The sequence below is a fragment of the Prionailurus viverrinus genome, chromosome F2 (genome assembly GCF_022837055.1).
Source record: "Prionailurus viverrinus isolate Anna chromosome F2, UM_Priviv_1.0, whole genome shotgun sequence".
NCBI classification, from domain to species: Eukaryota; Metazoa; Chordata; class Mammalia; order Carnivora; family Felidae; genus Prionailurus; species Prionailurus viverrinus.
The window spans coordinates 64,336,472-64,358,614 of NC_062578.1; the positions used below are offsets into that span (position 1 = coordinate 64,336,472).

General features: G+C 40.8%; 1 protein-coding gene across 5 annotated transcripts in view; it reads left to right on the forward strand.

The window, feature by feature from the left end:
* Positions 1-22,143, forward strand: part of COL14A1 (collagen type XIV alpha 1 chain) — a 221,908-nt gene that overhangs the window by 166,488 nt on the left and 33,277 nt on the right. For all 5 annotated transcript variants that reach the window (XM_047842795.1, XM_047842799.1, XM_047842794.1 and 2 more), the window contains exons 38-42: positions 2,165-2,260; positions 3,430-3,483; positions 3,873-3,926; positions 18,768-18,821; positions 19,287-19,358. In XM_047842795.1, coding sequence (XP_047698751.1) covers positions 2,165-2,260; positions 3,430-3,483; positions 3,873-3,926; positions 18,768-18,821; positions 19,287-19,358 — 330 coding nt within the window. The remainder of the gene's footprint in view (positions 1-2,164; positions 2,261-3,429; positions 3,484-3,872; positions 3,927-18,767; positions 18,822-19,286; positions 19,359-22,143) is intronic.

A 22,143-nucleotide genomic window follows, 5' to 3' on the forward strand; every position in this document is an offset into this window, starting at 1 on the left:
AGACAGCAAAACAGTGGGTCTTCCTCGGTTCCACTCTAGGGCAGTGCCCAAGAGCCCATGTACATTCTGGCTTCCTGTTCCCATTGGGATCCCAGCACAATCCCATTGTCTTTCCAGTGTTCCCTCTGGATGGTGTTTCTGATCATGAAGACACATTAAGAGTTCAAAGATGTTTGATGATCCCAACATTTACCCCTTACCTCTAATAATCCATTTATTAGACCACTGGACCACTACTGATGTGGCTATTTTTATATAATGATATTGATGAATCACAGATACAAATATGAAGTGGTTTTAGGAAAAGGTCTTGTTGGACAAAGGATGCTCACATGTCCACCAATGTGGTAGTGGAGGAACAGATAAAGTATACCCTACACATGGAAAGCCCCACTCTGTATTATTTTCCATTTTGTGGCTCCATATTTCAGTTGTAGCAAGCAGATAAAAAGAATTTAGAACCACAAAGCAGCCATGCTGTTGATCTCTCTGAGTTGTCTTTGTCTCCTACCATCCAGAATGAAATGAGACCCTTATTTGCTGCCTTTCTGCTCCATTCTCCATTCCTCAATATATTTAAGTGACATATGATTAAATGATTGCAAGTATTAACTAATATTTGTCAATTACCAGCTTGTCTCTTCCATATTTTTAAATCTAGCTACCTTGGTCTCCCCTCCTGTTATATACTGTGTTTCTTTTAAGAATAGTTTTCATTCAGTTTCTGCATTCTACTTATAAAATAGTTCTTTTTTTTTTTTTGGTGCATAAATGTTCATAGCGCCTTTATTCACAATAGCAAAAAACTGAAAACAATTCAAGTATTCACCTGCAGGTGAATGAACAATTTTCTATATTCATGCAGTGGATACTACTCACAAATCAAAAGGAACAGACTATGGAAACATGCAATGAAATGTATGAACCTCAACAACACTCTGCCACACAAAAGAGGCAAGAACCAATGAAGTGTATGGTGTATAATTCCATTTCTGTACAACCAGCATCATACTTAACCTGCAGATGATTTCTGTTCCTATAAGAATTCTGTAAAATTGTCATGAAGGCCACCAATTACCTCCTTGTAATCCAATCCGCAGGCTATGGTTTAATTCCTGTCTTACTTGAGATCTCTACAGCATCCGGCATGGTTGAACACCTCTCTCTTTGAAATGTTCTCCCCCTTTGGCCTTTCCTACACTGCTCTTTCTTCTTCTCCCTCCTACCCAGTTTTCATCTCATAACCTCACCCACAAACACACCTTGAACTACTCCAAAATCCAATCCGGCTCAGATCTCTCTTGATCCCCAGACTACTGGACATGTCCCCATGGCTATTCCCATGCACCTAGAACTTAGACTGTGCTCGTTATTTATCCCCACTTCTGTATTGCTTGTCTCAAGTGATGGAATCGTCAGTCCCCCTTTTAATACGATACCCAGGTGTTGGAAGTCTTAACTTATACTAGTTTTCCCTGGAGTCACAGAACCAGAGAGGGGAAGGAAGAGGTTGAGGTAGTTTTTCTGGATTGGAGATTACAGAGGTGGTATAGCTTTAGCTAAACCACAAGGTCCAAACTACAGAAATAAGAGTTGCTGATGTGAAGGAGTGCCTGATCCCGAGAAGAAAGAAAATCAAGTAATATTGCGCTGAGGACAGGTCATTAAGCAGACAGTCAAGAGGCACAGAGCGGTGGTGGGATCAAGGTGAGGAAGAAAGGAACTGGGTGCAAAGTCTTCAGTAGTGCAGGCGTGCCCCTGAGATGAGTGGCTGACAGCTGTGGAGGTGGAGAGAATGTAGGTCAGCTAGATGGTATGAACCTGCACAGACCAGGAGGGTGGTCTTGAAACACTTTTGTCTTTTGGATTTGTTATGGAGTATGGGGGGTCTAGTTACTCACATAGTTGGCACAGCTTTCTTATTTATGGAAGCAAACAATTAAAGTTGCAGCAACCCCTGTGTGTTTACTCTTTTGGTTTCCTGATGACATCTTACCTGGGAGGTGCACCCTTTGAAGCATGTTGTCTTGCCATCCTATCAGTGTTCTGTGTCTTAGGGAAATTTATTTAAGGAAATAAATCATAAGGGCTCTAAGCAGAAATATCTTTTGAGTACTGAGAATCTAACTTACCTCTGGAATGACTTTTTTCTCTTGTGTTCCAGGGACCAGAGGGCCCTCGGGGTGAAATAGGCCTTCCGGGACCTCAGGGTCCCCCTGGACCCCAAGGACCAAGTGGTCTGTCCATTCAGGGAATGCCTGTGAGTTGTGTGTAGACATTTGGGTGGATTGTATTGTGATCACTTTTTCATGAGTCACAGATGAACTTTTGTCTTCTATACCCTTTATAATGAGCCTCAGTTCCTTCCTACTCCTAAAAATAAAAATTCAGAAATGGAAGTAGTTACTGAGAGTTCATTCATCAGCCAGTTTTGTTGTTATTGTTGTTAAATGATGAGTGTCTTTTACAAATAGATGCCTCCACTCAGAGTAAGCATATCCATAAGCAATTTGTCTATAGAAGAGAATCAGGGCTGTGATATGTATTGACCTTTTTCTTGTTGGATCAAGTCCTTAACAGATGTAATAAAATCTAGAAAGTAACAAATGCTACACAAATTTAGATTGTTCATTATGTCTTTGTAGTAATCATGGATACAGATTCATCATTTATTTATGATTTTTATCTCAGTGGGCATCAAAGTACAATGCACTTAGTCGAAGTTTTAGATTATAGACAGTGTACTTTATATAGGCACTTTGTAAAAGCTGTTCGTATCACTGAAAGCAAATTTAATGCAACTTGCTGGTTTTCATTAATCTTGCTAGGATCTAGGTTTAAAGAATAAAACCAACTTCTATTAATTAAAATTAATATTTGAAGCCAACAAGCCTTTTAAGCACACGTTTCACAATCTTTCTGGGCATACGATTGTATCTCCCTAGCTGAGAAGTTTTCTGCTCCAGGGTTATTTTCACATGTTAGAAAGCATTAGCATGCCAGATACGTAATTACTACTACTACTAAGCCTTTGGTAAGGTCTTGCTATGTGACAGAGTCTATGTTTGCTTCTCCATTTTTATAAATTTCTAGCCAAAACGAAGCCAAAACTCTATAGATACGAACTTTAAAAATCTAAACCAGAAATGGTATTGAACTGTCCAATCTCTCCTCCACCTATCTCCAGGATGGGCTTAGCCGTAGCAGACTGTATGTTCTGTGTTTGAACTGCTCTGCTGTATAAACGTTCAACTCCATAGGAATGCTTACATACATGGGGTAGTGGATGTGAGAAGTGAAACATGCTGTATTGGATGCTAACATCAAAGCAAGTTAGTGGTAAAAACGTTAGAACAGTCTGTGGAGAAGATGAAGAGACTAAGAACTTACCCTATGTGAACTTAACCCTGTGTAATTTTGGATATTCAGGGAATGCCCGGTGCCAAAGGAGAAAAAGGAGAAACTGGCCTTCCTGGTCCACAGGTATTATTACTGTTATTATTATTATTATTATCGTCATCTGCTAAAAAATGCTCTTAGGTCTAGAGCATTGCAAAGGGGCAAAATAAAGGCTGTCGCTTCTGAAGTCAGCTTTGATTTTAGCAATAGGTGGTTTCTATATTAAAGACTGTTAGCCTTTATGTTTAAAGGCTATTTAGCCCCCACTGAGCATCATACTGTTGCTCTTGAGGGCAAGGCCGGGGCGGGGGGGGGGGCATTTCTTTCCCATAAATAACTTCAGGGTTCTTCATTTGCCTTTATGCTATTAGGTGTGTTTGGAGACCTTACTCTATTTCAGGGAAGCTGGGTGAAAAGGGACTTGATTGCCAATTTCCGTGGCTCTGACTTTTTTTGGTCCTTGCTCTACCTAGGGTATTCCAGGAGGCATTGGTTCACCAGGACGTGATGGCTCTCCGGGCCAGAGGGTAAGGACCTGCCCGAGGTTGTTAGCACAGTAGATTCCTTACCAAGGCATTCTTTTCTATGCAACAAAATCAAACAAGGTTGTTTTTTTTTCCCCTTATTATCTCTTCTGTCTATCTATATCCTACTATCCTGTGTCTATTTCCCTATCTTCTATGTCCGTTAGTTTCATCAAAACCTGAGAACTTTTATCAAACCTTTCCAAATGAGCAACACCTTTTTCTGAATGTTCCCATAACCTGAATATAATTTGCACTGAATTGTGTGCATTGGCTTAGCAGATTTTCCCGTTCTTTTCAAATTCTCAAGGCATAAACATAAAAGAAGGATCATATAGGTTCATATGGATCATACAGGTTGAAATTTAAGTACTATGCTATCTACAGTATTTTTTATTTATTTAATAGTTGTCACTTATCTCTTCTTTTAACCTGTTCACATGGACAGCAGTGAAAGAAATTATAAGGATGGTCAGGAGAGGAATGAGTTAACACCCAGTGTTTGTTTAGCCAGCACATTTTCACTGAGCCAGGTTTAAGGTTCTTATCCTCAAAGAGTTTATAGTTCAGTGGAAGAAAATATCACCAAATAAGAAACTGTAATACATGCAATAATGGGGGTATTTGCATAGCCTGATGAGAGTATTTACAAAGAATAGATAACTAAGCCAGACTTGGAGGGTTGGGGAAAGCTTCCTGGGGGAGGCACCATCAGGGCTGAGCCTCAAATGAGAGATAGAAATTAACCAGGTCACGAGGATAGGAAAGCTACCGCAAGCAGAGAACAGCATGCACAAAGGTGTGGTGATGAAGAGAAGGCGGGGCATTTCCAATATTGCACAGAGCTCAGTGTGGCTGGAGAGTACAGTGTGTGTATGTGTGCGTGTGTATCATGTACGTACACACTCAGATCTGGGCAGATTGTCAAGAAATGAAGCTGTAGGAGTAAACACAAATTCAAGTAAATATTTTATTTTTAGGCTAAGAATTTTGTGCTTTATCAGGAAGGCAATAGGAAGTCATTAAATTTTCAGCAATGGCTAGTCTTTCTTAAATGCTCTCTGATTTAGGATTTGGGTAGCTCCACAAATTCTGTCAAGACTGAATTATATGGAGTGGCAACTACTTAGATCCGATCCAATGAAGGACAACACATTTGGCATGCCCTGGTTATTGTTGGTACAACTTACCCACTGGGTTGGCAAATGACCGGCTGAAAGGCTCACTTCTCTACTCAAACAAGATCCGCCTTTAGCTCAGGATAGTTATACGGCTCAAGAATAAGGAAATTGTTTTTTCTATAGACATGTAGGTGTGGGGCCTTAAATTCCTTCCATGTTCTTTTTTTTTATTACGTCAAACTTTCATTTGCTTAAAATCTGTTTAGTCTCTGCCCATTAAATGGAACTACTCAGTCTGTAAATCATATCCAAGTAACCGTATCTAAAGGAGGCATTCTCTAAAAGTTAGATTTATATAGGTTTCTTGTGAATGTACAAAGAGGTCTAGAAGTATTTATATGTTTTGGCAAAGGGCTTAGGCTAAGATCCTGCTCCGTTGCACATCTAGGTTCTTTCGTGATTCCTGAAACTCTGAAAATGGCAATTCTAAAGATTTGGTGCAGGGAATTTACTTGGTTTATCTATGCAGGGAGACGAGTCTTGGCAAAGAACTCCCAAATCAAACATATCGTATTGGTGTTTGGATCATTTGGTTTGGAAATACTTTCTTTTTTTTTTTTCTTTTTTTTTTTTTCTTTTTTTTTTCAACGTTTATTTTATTTTTTGGGACAGAGAGAGACAGAGCATGAACGGGGGAGGGGCAGAGAGAGAGGGAGACACAGAATCGGAAACAGGCTCCAGGCTCCGAGCCATCAGCCCAGAGCCTGACGCGGGGCTCAAACTCATGGACCGCGAGATCGTGACCTGGCTGAAGTCGGACGCTTAACCGACTGCGCCACCCAGGCGCCCCTGGGAATACTTTCTTTTAAAAATTCACTTTTTTTTTCTTTTAAAGCTACTTTTTTTTTTCTTTTCATACCAACACAGGCTTTTAATAAAAATTTTGCTATTCCTTCAAACATGTTTTCTTTTAGAGAATGAACAGCCTTAGAGCTGTAATAAAGTGATAAAATATCTACATGTGGATTTTATTGTCCTCCCTCCTTCAATCTGGAGGCAAAACTTTCAGAATGCATCCCATTCCTATTTTGAAAAATTCTTGGATAGAAATGGACTTATTTCTAAGTAATCCGCTTTTCGGGAGGTACTCATTCTTATAGGGTCATGTTTTAAAAATATTACACAAATTCTGTGACAATTGTTTTAGAAAAGGACAATGCTATTTCAGCGTATAATTTGAGGGGGTGCCGTTCACACAGAATAGAATATACTGGTGCCTCCTGGAATTGTGTAACATGGTTGCCCTGCTTGCAGGGGTGGAGGGACTGCCTACATCTTATTTAATAAGATATTACTTGAGCACACATCTTACCTGAGGACATGCTATGTGCCACGTGCTGTGCTCAGCCTAGAGAGGGTTGTCCATTACTGCGACCAAAGGGGAAGGATCCAGAAGAGGAGAGACTTTTAATAGCTAAAGGAGGCAATTCCTAGACCATCCACCTAGAGGTCAGGGAAGGATATGGTGGCGTCAGGGGCATGACACTTACCCTGGGCCGGGAAAACAAATGGGTGTTCCTCAGAGACAGTTGGAGAAGGAAGGACAAGTGGGTGAAAACAGTTACTTAGGTGGCTCTGATGTGTTTAGTCAAATATCTGGGAGCTTAAGGAAAGTGAAACGTCCAAAACGATGAGATAGTTACTTAGCAGCACTGTAAAGGAGGAGGTCCGGAACCAGTGTTCATGGCCATCGTGGCAGATCCGGACACAGAGCACCTTCATGAAGTGCCAAGTCTCTGTGGAGCAGCAGCAGTATCTAGGTCTCTGTGGCTCAGCAGTGAGAGAGGGGTGTTGCTGAGAGTACTAAGGACAAAACTTGAGGATTATTCCTGCTCTGCTGTTGGCCATCTTCAAAGGCAAAGCTGCAATCAGAAAAAAATAAAATAAACAGTAACAACCATGGTGTAGAACAGACTGAAAGCAAATGCCAGATGATGAAACTTCCCATTAAAATGCCTGGAAAGCCACTTGCAGAAAACTGCCCAGTTAGAACTCAGGGAGGCAGAGTTATTTTGTCTTTTCTTGTCACTACCCCCTTAAGTCGCTTCCTATTACTGTACCTTCATTGCCGATCCTGAGTGAGGAAAGCACATTCGAGACAGAGGAGGAAGCTGCTGGGATAAATCTGTGTGATGATGTCCAGTTTGTGCTTCTACGTCCTTGGAGAGCCTCGGCAGGAAGGGGAGTGAGTGGGATTTGCTCTAAGAGTGGTAGGCTACTCATTACTGCCCATTCGTCTTCCTTTTCAATCTTTGTCTTCTCTTATTGACAGATAAGAACTCCCAGCCCAAAGCTAGCACCAGCACCTTGACTATCGGTTTACAGGCCAGTTAGCACCTCTTCCCTGGGGCCAGTGTCAATGTTGCCTCTTAGTTTAGCTGGAAAGAGGGAAAGGTGAGCAAAAATAAAAAGGAGAAGATTAAACCTCTCCTCTTTAAGCACGGAACATGTTTTCTAATGTTTCTAGCTTATTCTGGCTTTCCCCGTGAGGAATCTTTGACTCTTAGAGGCAACTCACATTCAGCTCTGGGCCTGGGGCCATAAGCAAGTCCAGCAAAAGTTGGACTTCCTCACTGAACAAGTCTCAGCCTCCTGCTGGCAAGTGATGGAGCGCAGTGCAGAACCACAGTTGATTTGATTTTACTTTTTTATTTTATTATTTTTAAATACCTGAATTGTTTTTATGAAGTGTAATGGATGCATCTGGAATTAGGAGCATACTTAGCTCCTAAAGAATAACAAGAAACAACTTGTTTATACAACATGTGGCAAAAATGCAGCTCCATTAGGAATAACACCTTTAAAAACACAGCATAAAGGTGATACATTATTTTAGCATCTAGCAGTCACTCTAATTGTGTTTTCCAATTCTATCACTGAGGTTGGAAACATATTTTCATAGAATGTTTCCCATATGTACATTTAATCTTTCCATAAAACACTTAGTTGCATAATAAGAATATAGCTTATTTTTTCTTTATTTTTAATTTACTTTTTTAAAAATTTACATCCAAATTAGCATATAGTGCAACAATGTTTTCAGGAGTAGATTCCTTAGTGCCCCTTACCCATTTAGCCCATCCCCCCTCCCACACCCCCTCCAGTAACCCTCTGTTTGTTCTCCATATTTATGAGTCTCTTCTCTTTTGTCCCCCTCCCTGTTTTTATATTATTTTTGTTTCCCTTCCCTTATGTTCATATGTTTTGTCTCTTGAAGTCCTCATATGAGTGAAGTCAGATGATATTTGTCTTTCTCTGACTAATTTTGCTTAGCAGAATGCCTTCCAGTTCCATCCACGTAGTTGCAAATGGCAAGATTTCATTCTTTTTGATTGCCAAGTAATACTCCATTGTGTGTGTGTGTGTGTGTGTGTGTGTGTGTGTGTGTGTGTGTGTGTATATATATATATATATATATATATATATATATACACCACATCTTTATCCATTCATCCATCGATGGACATTTGGGCTCTTTCCATACTTTGGCTATTGTTGATAGTGCTGCTATAAACATTGGAGTGCATGTGTCCTTTCAAAACAGCCTACCTGTATCCCTTGGATAAATACCTAGTAGTGCAATTGCTGGGTCGTAGGGTACTTCTATTTTTAGTTTTTTGAGGAACCTCCATACTGTTTTCCAGAGTGGCTGCACCAGCTTGCATTCCCACCAGCAGTGCAAAAGAGATCCTCTTTCTCCGCATCCTCACCAACATCGGTTGTTGCCTGAGTTGTTAATGTTAGCCATTCTGACAGGTGCGAGGCAGTATCTCATTGTGGTTTTGATTTGTATTTCCCTGATGATGAGTGAAGTTGAGCATTTTTTCTTGTGTCGGTTGGCCATCTGGATGTCTTCTTTGGAGAAGTGTCTATTCATGCCTTTTGCCCATTTCTTCACTGGATTATTTGTTTTTTGGATGTTGAGTTTGATAAGTTCTTTATAGATTTTGGATACTAACCCTTTATCTGATATGTCGTTTGCAAATATCTTCTCCCATTCCATTGGTTGCCTTTTAGTTTTGCTGATTGTTTCCTTCGCTATGCAGAAGCTTTTTATTTTGATGAGGTCCAGGACCACATTTTAAAAGGCAGCTTTGGGGGCGCCTGGGTGGCGCAGTCGGTTAAGCGTCCGACTTCAGCCAGGCCACGATCTCACGGTCCGTGAGTTCGAGCCCTGCGTCAGGTTCTGGGCTGATGGCTCGGAGCCTGGAGACTGTTTCCGATTCTGTGTCTCCCTCTCTCTCTGCCCCTCCCCCATTCATGCTCTGTCTCTCTCTGTCCCAAAAATAAATAAACGTTGAAAAAAAAAAATTAAAAATAAATAAATAAATAAATAAATAAATAAATAAATAAAAGGCAGCTTTGGCTAAGGGAGTAGGTCCCAAATGTTCATACCACAAAAAATAAGTGGTCATTGTGTGATGGGATGGAGGCGGTAGCTGAAGCTATGGAGGCAATCACTGTGCACTATATAAATGCATCAAATCAACAAGTTGACACCTTAGACTTACACAGTGTTATATGTCAATTATATTTCAGTATGGCTGAGAAAAAATTGTGTCTTCAAAAAATTAGAATTTAAGAAAGTAAAAATCAAAGCAACAGTGCACATCCACAGTGGAATGCGTTCAGCTTCATTCTGAGCCATTCCCACCAATAGCATTCAGGTCTCATCTTCCTTTCTCACTGTGTATCCTGCCACTTCCCTCTGGCTCCTTCCTCTTCTTTCCTTGGTGTCTGTGACCTGAGGGCCTTCCTGTGATCTTTGAGCTCCTCTGATGTAGAGTGGGTCTCTCAGCCCCCACCCTGGGCGTCAGGTGATCCTTAGCGAAACTAGAAAGAACAGGCAAGATGTGGTTGATAAATATAAGAAGTGAGAGAAAGAATTTGAAAAGGGAAGAAAGAAAAGAAAACAACCTCTTTTCCAGTTTGGGGCTCACTTACTTCCAAGAGCATGATCTTTCTGTCAAACACTCCAAATAGAAATAGTAAAAATTATTTTTATTTTCCAGTTCTTAATATGGTTATATAAAAAGTCGGAGAGACAAGAAACAAAAATGACAAGGAGATAGATACTTTATGGCACCTGGTGGATAGTAATTCCTCCATAGTACGGAGGGTATTCATCTTTAAATTCCAAGTGAACTTCATTTGGAATGCGTCCTTTGCCTCAGGTTACTGGTCCTCCCATATCCATGCCATAACCACAGCTTCCCTTTCTCAGCTGGAAAAGATCGAATAGTAGAAAAAAAATCTTCTACACATGAATTCTGCTGAACTTGCGAGGTTATGAGAAGCAGGGCCAGTGGTGAATATTGTAGATTTGGTCTGTTCGCCAGACCTGAGTTTGAACCCCTGCTGTAATGACATTGGGCCAGTTACTTGCTATCTCCAAGCCTCACTTTACTCATCTGTGAAGTGGAAAAAATATTTGACTCCATAGAGTTACTGTGGGAATTGATTCATATAAAGAATTTCTATATGAAAATTTAATTTTAGCTAATATTAGTATTAACTATTTTCAATGTAACCTAATAAGTCAGGACAGTATATTTTATAATGCCTGTGCTTGCCATATCAAGATGCCTTGGAGGATTTTAAAGAACTCTAAAAAGGAGTCTAAAGAAAAAGCAAGTGGTTTGTTGCTGTTGTTTAACTTTCTTGGGTTCCACATTGAAAGTACACTGGGAACGTGCTTCCTTTTGATGTGGCTTTGATGTATATAAAGGCCATTTTTGTGATGAATGTTCCATTTCATCGAAGTGAATTGGATTTAAAATATTATTGACAAATGGAACTTGAGTCAATTATCTGGATTTAATTCCTATCATAAATGCTAAGCAGTGATAAGAGATTTATCCAAGGAACATTTTCTTAAATACAAAGATTCATGACACTATCCCCCTTGAGTATTTTCCTCCTTCAGAAGAAGAAATGTAAAAAGCCATCACAAAGCCAGTGGAGAGGATGATTTGGTTTTCTTTTTTTGTGGGTCTAGATGGGTTTTTATAAAACCCAGGGAAACATTCTCACAGTCAGCCACAGTGATGATAGTACTTGCTGTTAGGACTTGGCAGCTTATCTGAATAAAAATAACGGGAATCACTATTACTAATTATTGACTAAGTGCAGGTGCTTTATGATGTGAGTTCTATAATCCTCAGAAAGCCCACAAATGCTAAGCACTTTTACCCCCATTTTACAGAGGAAGACTCGAGCTTAGAAAATGGAAGTCTTTCAACAATGCCATACAGCTAGTAAGTGTTGGAACCAGGATTATAATCCATCCCTGTGGCTCCAACACTGAGCTCTTTCTTTCTAAACGTTATGTTTAATAAAGGTCATTATGGGATCATGTTCATGTAGGAAAGTCTTGCATTAAGGATATTTAATAAACAGGACTGAAGATACCTCGCCTAGAATTTTGGGGCTGTAAGGACCCAGTTTGGGTTACTTTCTTGGTGAAGTAGAAGTTGATAGTTCACACATAGGAATATGTTTCAATTAGTTTTCACCTTCATTTGGATAGTGGCACATCTGGGACACATTTGAGAACAGTTAGGGGATTTGTTGTATGTTATTACTGGCTTTACAGATCCTTCTGTTGGAGCACGGGGTGCAGATCATATCTGCCTTGCACTCTGGTTCCAAGGCCATCCTTCGGGGCCAGGCCAGACATTTCATATTCATAGACCAGCAGTTCTACAGCTTAAGGGATCAGGTTGTTGTTTCAAGTTTTGCTTTCTTTTTAAATACACTGATTCCTGGGCTTAGACTTCAAGATTCCAATACACAAGGTCTTGTGTGTGACTTTGGAATCGATAGTTTTAAAAAGCTTAATGATTCTGATAATCAGCTAGGTTTTTAGAAACACTGGATAGTATAGTGGGTTGCTATACTATTACGCCTACTGTATGTCTAAGTAATTTCTTTCATAGAATTTTACTGCTGTTTCAATTCACTGAATTTTTAGGTTACTGAAAATATGTTTATATATGTGTATATATATGTTTATATATGTGTGTATATGTATGTGGAAATTTACATACATTTAAATTTATGTAAATGTAGGGGCACCTGGGTGGCTCAGTTAGTTAAGTGTTCAATTCTTGATTTCGGCTCGGGTCATCATCTCACATCTCATGGGATTGAGCCCCACATTGGGCTCTGTGCTGACAACGTGGAGCCTGCTTGGGATACTTTCACTCCCTCTATCTCTGCCCCTCTCCCCTGCTCACTCGCTCTCTCTTTCAAAATAAATAAACATTAAACAATTCTTAAATTACATATGTAATATATACATATATGACTATAGTAAAAGGTATAGTGTGTATATATATGTAAATATATGCACATGTTTATATATACATTTATACACACATAGATTGTGTGTGTGTGTGTGTGTGTGTGTGTGTGTGTGTGTCTGAAAATTCCCCAGTGTGACTCAACGTGGTACCAACACTTAATGACTGATCTAACCTGGGCCAGTATTTACAGAGTCTGTGGCTTTTTGGTGCTTGGCCTCTTAATCTGGTGGTTGGTCTTAATCCTTTGCTGCAAGTAGCAACCTTATTTCCCATGGCTGACTGCCACGCTGGTACATTGGCTGGTGCTCACAGCAGTCCAGAGCCATGCCACAGGGTTGAAATTGTGCAGCAAGAATGTCTTCAAGTTTTTCTCTAGGCCTCACTAGAGAGGTTTGGTTCCTCTAAACAAACCCATCAGATGCCTGTTGCTTAAAGATCCCCACTGTACCTGAGGGTGTAGTGTAAGAGGACCTTAACAATTGGCATGTTCCAGAATCTTAAGGTTAATATTTGTGACTCACCATTTAAGTCTTCAAAAAAGGCATGGGTGGTTTGTATCAGGATTGAGTCACCGGTTCTGAACACTGATAGCTACCTAAACATAAATATTCTAGCTTCTGACTTTAATTTTAGTTACAACACTCTTTGTGGGCACATTGGTTTCATCCTTTAAATTTCATAGACACAGAACTTAGAAACTACAGACTTTTTAAGACTCCGTAGGAAATTCTTGCCACCTCAATGTGTGTATATATGCTCCAGAACATGGAAAAGAAAACAGCAAAATGGAAATGAATGAATGGCTAATTAAATGTCTATAAAACAGTACACTTTGCCAATTTCAGCCATAAGTAAATTTAGTATTCATTCAAGCATCAGTGATTTTGAAAGCAAATGTTGGGGGAGATTTCCTTTTGCTGACAAATTATAGCCAACCATAACTTAACAGCTTGCTCATAGCCGACTGTTTTCAAAAACAAATTATAAAAATCCTTTCAAGCTTTTATAGCAAAACTTACTTTTAATGTGGGTTGTGGGTGCATATTAATATTTTAAGATGGGAATCTCAGGAAAAGAAAAATGCCTGGATCTAGTCATGTCATAAAACATCCCTGTTTGTGGGTGGCTGATTTCATGCACTTGAAAAAATATATTTGTCGGCTTCAGTGAATGTCTATATTATGCTTATCACTTAATCTTCTATTCCCTACTCTTCATTCTTCATTGCTTAATTAGGGGCTTCTGCTTTTTCTGGGAGTGCTTAATTCACAAACATACGTCTTCTCAGATTGGCTACCTAACATGAAATGGAAAACGTATAGACATAGAAATGTTCTGGGAAATGCAAACACATTTTTAGTTGATAAGGGTTGATGGCCATTCATTCGATGAGCTTTGATTTAGGTTAAGCTGAATCCCAAGACTAGGATTTGCCAATTATTTTGCCTTGTAACATGCGGACATTTTACAGAGTTTTTCTCTTCACCAGGTTTATTGCTCTTATATAGAAAAGGTCCTGCCCTTGCTCCTCACCCTGAGGTGAAGGGATGAGAGGCAGGATCTGAGCCCTGGCTGAATGTTGCCTGGTTTGCAAAGATGAGCCGTAATGTGTTGTCATGGAGGCCCATAAGCAGGGAAACTAATGCAGTGACCCAGTCATCCTGGGTCCCTTGATTCACACATCTCTCCAGTCAAGCCCTCTCTCCATTCGCTTGCCAGGATTCTGTGTTCTTCCTACATGTTTCCATGGAACTCTTCTCATCCATCATCATAGCACATTGTCATTTTCTTTCAATCATTGACTTTGCTCAAAACTGGAAACTTCTTGGAAAGACTGTGTTGTTCCTCATTAGCTATCCAAATCCTACCAGAAAGCACAGCACAGAGTAGCTCTGCAAATAATTTTCTAATGTGACAAATGTGAGGCTTCCAAGTAAAAAAACATGTTTACTCATGTGATTAAAAAATTAAACTGCAAATCATATGTACATGATGAAAAATGTGAACCTTTTATTTTCTAGGGTTAGGAAGAAAATTTGGGGAAAAATGGGTTGGATGATTCTAAAATGGTATTAATTTTAATATCATCTTAGTTATAACAATATGGAACCAGTGCGTTTTATTTTGGAATCAGAGAAGCCGGTAACCCACGGTAACCTTAAGAATGCTTTTATTCTTGAACCGTCATAACCAAACATGCTCAATTGTTCATGACAATCCTTGAAAGAAGGTGCTAGCGTAAAATGCACTGGAGTGGCCACTGTTAGTGTCCTGATCAGATCCCCCTTTCCTGGCAGGTGTCCTGCATCCTGTAGCTACATCCTGTAGCTGTGGATGTTGACTGCTAATGGTTCAGAATTGTCCCTTCCACAGAGAATTGCCCTTGGAAATGCCACCTTGGTCCCGGTTAATGACTAACTAATAGGAATGAATAAAACCTTACAATAGGTTATATCTGGGCTATAACTCCCACTCCAGCTCTCCTCATGGGATAAGCTGAGGCCAGACTTCAGCGATAGCCAATTCTCATGCCTCTTCCCAGGCCCTCTCCTGCCTCCTTTCCTCCCTAGCAGGTGCCTCCCAAGTACAGTCCCTCTAGATATCGAAGGCATAATATCCAGGTCTGCTTCTAGAAAATTACCCCTAAGATATTCACTGAAATGAAATTTCAGCTTCTGAAAGTCCCTGACTCCTGATGCCTTTCTCCTGCGTTGTGGACAGCTCAGCAGCAAGGGCGATGACACTGGCATTTCCCCCCCCACTACACACATTTCCAGACTAATTATGCTTGAGATTAATACTTATTGGGGCGCCTGGGTGGCACAGTCGGTTAAGCGTCCAACTTCAGCCAGGTCACGATCTCGCGGTCCGAGAGTTCGAGCCCCGCGTCGGGCTCTGGGCTGATGGCTCAGAGCCTGGAGCCTGTTTCCGATTCTGTGTCTCCCTCTGTCTCTGCCCCTCCCCCGTTCATGCTCTGTCTCTCTCTGTCCCAAAAATAAATAAACGTTGAAAAAAAAAATTTAAAAAAAATACTTATTTAGTCCACACTGTAATCAGAATACTTCTTCCAGCATCCTCAATTCTATTCGAATTCTAACTAACATTTTGTTAGTGCCTAGTTTTGTGCCAGCAATGTGCTAGGAAAATATTAGGAATGGAACAATGAGTAAAACTTAATGTCTATGACACAGAGTAAGCAAACATCTTGTCTAGCATCCTTTTTTTTTAATATGAAATTTATTGTCAAATTAGTTCCTATACAACACCTAGTGCTCATCCCGACAGGTGCCCTCCTCAGTACCCCTCACCCACCCTCCCCTCCCTCCCACCCCCCATCAACCCTCAGTTTGTTCTCAGTTTTTAGGAGTCTCTTATGTTTTGGCTCTCTCTAGCATCCTCTTTTGATCACACTCAACCATGAGCCCCTCCGCCAAATTTAGCTCCTATGATGTAGGAACATTGCTCTGTCTTCCCTTCCAGATGAGTCACATGTGGGGTCCAGAAATCAGGAGAATTCAGAACTGTTCACAAGAACATCCTTCAGTGCCGCTGTGGAGGACAGAACTGATGTGTCTCTTTTTCAGCTCCTTCCTCATGATTGGGAGGGGGGCGTAAATGTGTTATTTCCTGCAGATCTTCCTTGGAATCATGCAGTTTTCTTATTTTTTTTTTTAGGGTTTATTTATTTTTGAGAGAGAGACAGAGTGTGAGCAGGGGAGGGGCAGGAGAGGGAGTTACAGAATCCAAAGCAGGCTCCAGGCTCTGAGCTGTCAGCACAGAGCCCAACACGGGGCTCGAACTCACCAGCTGTGAGATGATGAGCCGAGGTCGGAGGCTTAACCAACTGATCCACCCAGGTGCCCCTGATGCACTTTTCTTTTAAGAAAATATGCCATGGCTTGCCTCCCTCTGTGAATAAACTTGCCCCTGCTTGTTTTGGAGAAGGCCTCCTGCAGCAACGCTACGGTGTTAATTGCTGGGCGTTGTGTTGACGGTGTGTCATGTGTGGGTTACACACGGGTCCGTGTTTGCTTCCCGTCCACTGCTGGAAGAGTTTTAAGGCAGGAAGCAAAAAATTTTCTTTTTAAAATGTCATCTTAAATTATCGAATACGTGCCCAGAGGCCATTTTTTTCTTATGTGAACTTCATTGAGAAAATAATACATTTTTTTTAAATTCCTTTTTATTTTTAATTATAAGGTCTCCTAACTTCTCTTGGTCCCACGTTTTCTCACTTACACCATGAGAGGATTGAACTGAAGGAGCTCTTAGGTCCTGTTCATCTCTCACATATTCTGATCTTTTATGCTATATTTAAACAACATGCAAAATAATTTCTTTCAGACTATGTCAGCATTAATTTTTGCTATTTAGTTAACAAATCCCCAAAAGGGTGTGTGTGTGCGTGTGTGTGTGTGTGTGTGTGCGTGTGTAACTTAATCTGTATCGGGGTCTATTACTGCAGCTTTTTGAATTAATTTTTTTAAGTAAGTTCTAAACCCAACATGGGGCTTGAACTCATGACCCTGAGATCAAGAGCCATGCTTTAGTGACTGAGCCAGCCAGGTGCCCCCTGACTTAATATTTTTGACTGAATGTCTTAAGTGAAAAAACAGAAATAGTAGTAAAAAAACCCACAACTAGTGGCAGGTATGTTAGTGTAGGATAACTGATATCACAAACAACCCTAAAATCTCAGTGGTTTAATGCAATAAAATAAAATAAAATAAAATAAAATAAAATAAAATAAAGTCTATTGTTGGCTCACAACCCAATGCTATCAACAAGATAGACAGAGGAGTGGGGAGGTCTAGTCTCTGCTCCATATGGTCATTTAGAAACTCGGGGTCTTTCCATCCTGGGACACTTTAATCTTTAACATGTGCGCTCTGAAGTTACTACAAAAGGGGAAAAGAGAGTGGAGGATTACCCACAGGAAATTTTCATAAGCCAGAACTGGAACTGGCCCCTTTCCATTGGCCAGAATTCAGCACTGTGGCTCCAACATGATTCCTGGAACCGGAGCCTGGGAATTTAGCCTCACAATGTGCCTGGGCAGAAAAGGAAAATCACAAATATCGGTGAGCTCTAGACTCATCAACCTTATCTAGTTTTCAGAGTTGCCAGTATTTGAGCTTGAGAGCCTGACAGGGCCTTGCTGGCCCTCCACTGCTGTTCCTACATACTTATCTTACCCCCTCATCATGCCCCCTTTGGTTCCTTTCTTCCCAGTCACACCCCGTATCCTTTTGTCCAGTCTCATCTTTACTCTTCTATTTGATACCTTGAAGTAGGGAGAGAGAATGGGAATGTGGACAGGAACCCCTAAGATGATTTTCATGGACAAGACAAAGAGGGAAAAAACAGCTCACTGGAAAAGTGGCACAGATTTCAGAAAAGGAATTGGGAGAGGCAACAAGTGAGCCAAGAGAGGTTGATTTGACTTGGGTTGAGTTGGTTTGAGATGGAAATGGATTTTATTCCGAAGAGAGACAAATCTCCAGACAAAAAGTTCACTTCTCCATGTAGAAGAACACGATGTTTTGATTAATATTTTATTAACCTGTTATAAAATTCAGACTGAAGATCCTTTTTCCTGTCTTTAACTGGATTGGAAGGACCGGCATCCACAGTTTAGAACCATAACCATTCAAGAATCACTCATGCCGACGGTTATATTTTTCACATAAAACCAACACACACTTACCCACATTAAATCATTTAGGAAGATACTTTCAGAAAGAATATCATTTGCCTTCTGCCTTAAGCCCTTCCAACATGGAATGGGAAGCCAGCATGCACTCATTTGTAAGCTCGTGATGACACATTGAACAAGTTGGCCCAGCAGTCAAAACCATATCATTGCAACAGGAAACCCACCCCACTGTTCTCCAGGCTGCTCCTGAAGAGTTGCAGTTTCAGATATTATAGTAATTTTGTAATGTTGATTTCTTTGATAGTCCTTGCCCCAAATGCTCTCTGACTTCAGATCATGAAGGATACTGACTCGTCTTTTTGTCTTTTTGTCTGATTGATTACCAAAACTTCATCTCCCTTTTCATTTGTTATGCTTGGTTTAAGAAAAACACTTTCTGGAAACAAGTTCCTGTTTAAGTTTGTAAGTGGCATGTCTTACTTAGACCTAAAATTCTTGTGCTAGACAATTTCACAGAGCCAACAGACACAAAAGTCTTGCCAAGAACAATTCTTATGAAGGGTTTAGAAGCGGTGAATCCTTAGAAGTCCAGAGTAAGCAACGGCACTTGCCCCCTCCAAATATTAAATGGGATTAAGTACATCTATCTGAAAACCATATAAAGCAATTGCATAGTTAACACACTGTTTCTTTTCCCCAGGGCTTTCCTGGAAAAGATGGGTCCTCTGGCCCTCCAGGACCACCTGGGCCAATTGTAAGTATTTCCGGAAACTACTAGGATATGTTCTGCTTTAGAGCATTTCACTTCTTTTGAGAAATTTTCTTTTGCTCAACCTTCACCTTGGCAGCCATCTTTGCTCTGGGTTAACAACTCGCTCCTTGGTACAGAGCTCTACCTAATATATCCATGTTGCTTGATAATTCTATCAGAGCCCCTTTGCCTATACAATCCCCTGCATTGATTTAGTTTTCCTTAAACATAGCTAAGGCTCAAATTTGAACAAACTATGCCTAATAGTGTGGCTTCTGAAAAATATCTCCCTTACTTTTATGGTAGTTGGGAACAGGAATGAGCAATGGATATTGCTCCAAGTCTTGGTATTGAGGGAGAAGGAAGCTATCGCTGTGTGTGTTTGTTACTCCTTCTTGAGAACTGGCTGTCTTCGATGAGAATGTATGAGTACTCACCTTTGTTCCATTCTCCTCTCTCTCTATTCAGGGCATTCCCGGCGCCCCTGGAGTCCCAGGGATCACAGGAAGCATGGGGCCTCAAGGTGCCCTTGGGCCACCTGTGAGTATGCAGCAGTAGCAGTTGCTCAGTCATCCCTTGGTTTATGTATGTGTTTAAATTTACCAGCATCTGTGTTGGCCAAAAATGTTTCTTCAGTATTGGACTCTGTGGGAATGTATGAAGGAAACCAGAGAAGCTTCTGGGGGAAAGAGTAAGATCAGACTGTGCATATATCATGGCTAGAGACAGATGGTCCCCATAGGGAATAATCAGCTATGCTTCTGCTTATGTATATTTCCATTGTTTGCAATTCTCTGTTTGTCTAGGTGAGTTCAGTGTCATCTTTACAGGGATTGGGTGTAATAGCTATGTGTTAATTAGGCCTGTCTCCTGGGGAAAAAATGCAAAGTTGAGAAATTCAAGCATTAATAAGAATGGGAATAGATTTTTCTTTCGAAATCCTGCAAGAAAGACAAGATTTCTCGTCGAAACACACACTCACACGTAAGCAAATAAGTGAAAGCCAGTAAGTGGAACTAATTACCTCCCATTTTTGTGCTTCTAGTTTCTGAGGGTTTTTAAGTGTGATCAACGGGAGGGATAGAGATAGACTCAAGGAGAGAGAGAGATAGGAGAGAAAGAAATGAGCACATCCGGGTCGGTTTCCTCATCTGTAGGCTGAGGTGGTTACATTTAATGGCCTCCAAAACCACATATGGCATCTTCTGTGACTTTCAAGTTGTTCCTTCTATGTGTCGGTATTAGTCAGCATTCTGACATTATCTGTGACACACTAAATCTGTATCCGTAAACTGAAGTAATTGGAGATGCGTAAAGGTATGCAGTACCGCAAACAGGTGAAGAAGTTGTGGAAGAGTGAAATCTGAAGGGTGAGGGCGGAGATGTTAACGAGCTAAGATTCTATGGCTGCCATAACAGATTACTGCAATCTTGGTGGCTTAAAACTACACAAATTTATTAATTTATAGTTCTTTAGGTCAGAAGTCTGACATGGTCTCATTGGGTTAAAATCAAGGTGTTGGCATTTCCTTTCTGGAGCTTCTAGGGGAGAATCTATTTCTTTGTCTTTTCTAGTGTCCAAAGACCCCCACATTCCTTGGCTTATGGCCTACTTCCATCTCCAAAGTTGGCAGTGTTTCAGCTCTCTGGCCATTCTTCCCTAATCACATCTCCCTCTGAGCACAGTCTAGAAAGGTTTTTTGCCTTGAGGACCTACATGATTATATCTGGGCCACCGGATAATCCTAGAGAGTGTCCCTAGATAACCTCAAAATGCTTGACTAAGTCACATTTGCAGAGTCTCTCTAATATATTTACAGGCCTGGGGATTAGGACATGGACACTCTGGGGGATGCTTTTTCTGCCTACCACAGTCAACAAAACATTACAGAAACATTGGTTCTCATTTGGAAAGACACCACTCTCCCTCTGGCTACCCAGACTGCCATACTACTTTTTGTTCTCTAAACTTATTTCAGTATAATTATTTCATCCTCAGAGTTCTTTCCCAAGCTAAGATTTACATGACACATATGCAGGTGTATACACACACACACACACACACACACACACACACACACACACAAGATATGAACATAAAAAATGCCTCCAGATTTTAGCAAGCACATCCTCATTTGCACACCCAAATGAATGCTCTTCTCAGCAGTTACTTTACAAAGCCCTATACTCATTCCAAATACAATGTCATTGTTCAAACACTTTTATATCTCCTCTTTTCAAATCCAGCTGTAATGGGTCACAGAAGAAAATTTGATTGCTTTCTCTTCACACATATAGTTTTAATCCAAAATGGTACTACTAATTATGGTCATGCATGTGGAAACATACTCTAACACTCACCTTCATGGTCATGCAGAAGCACACATGCAGGCACATGTGCATAGACACACACACACACACATGCACACACACACACACTCCTGTCTCTACCATCCTTTCACTGTAAACTTTTCCGTTCATTTGGTCCTAGTCTATTCCTCACCAGAAAAGAGATTTGAAAACATGATCTCTCCTACCAGGCTTTAGTCTGCTTCCCAAACTGTTCTTGGGAACAAGAGTTCTGGAATATGTCAGTGGGGCTCAGAGAGTATGGGGTGCTGGTTAAAGCAGTGTCAGAGACTGTGCATACTAAATCTGTTTCTCAGAAAGTCATGAGGGATTTCAGGACATCAAAGACTTTGAGGCATCCTGAAATGAAATGAGAAAAAGCAAGAGCCGGTTAATTTGGTTAATAAAATCACGTGTGCACAAGCTGATCTTTTTGTTCCTTGAACTTTTGCTGACACCTCCTAGAACTAGTTTCCCTTAACCTGAGCTGGGTTCATATGATCTATGAGAGACGGGATAGGAGAGAAGAACCAGCTCCAGGATCCTACGGAGAAGAAAATGGGGTGTACGAAGGGTGGAGAATGTGTTAGGTAAGCAGAACCCCACTCTGCTTATCCACCTGGCCTGTTGTAGCTCTTGAATATGGCCATACAGAAATGCCAACAAACTATTTCCTGGAAAGAAAGCACTCGTTAATAATATTGTCTTCGATCATTGTAAATCAACAGAAAAGGGCCCCCGTGGCCCTGGAATTTTTATCCAAGACAGAAACCATTTAGTGTATAGGCACTGGGTGGGGACGCCACAGTGGTAGGCTGTGGGTATTCTGTCAAAAGCCAGTTGTTCTCTGAACTGTCCCGCCCAGACTTTTCCTCGTGCTCCGTGCTCCGGGAGGTGAGCAGCCAGATGCCTGCTGGCTGCCAGACTGGCGTGACTAGTAAAGCAGGCTCGGTGTCGTGGTGTTAAGGCCTTGATT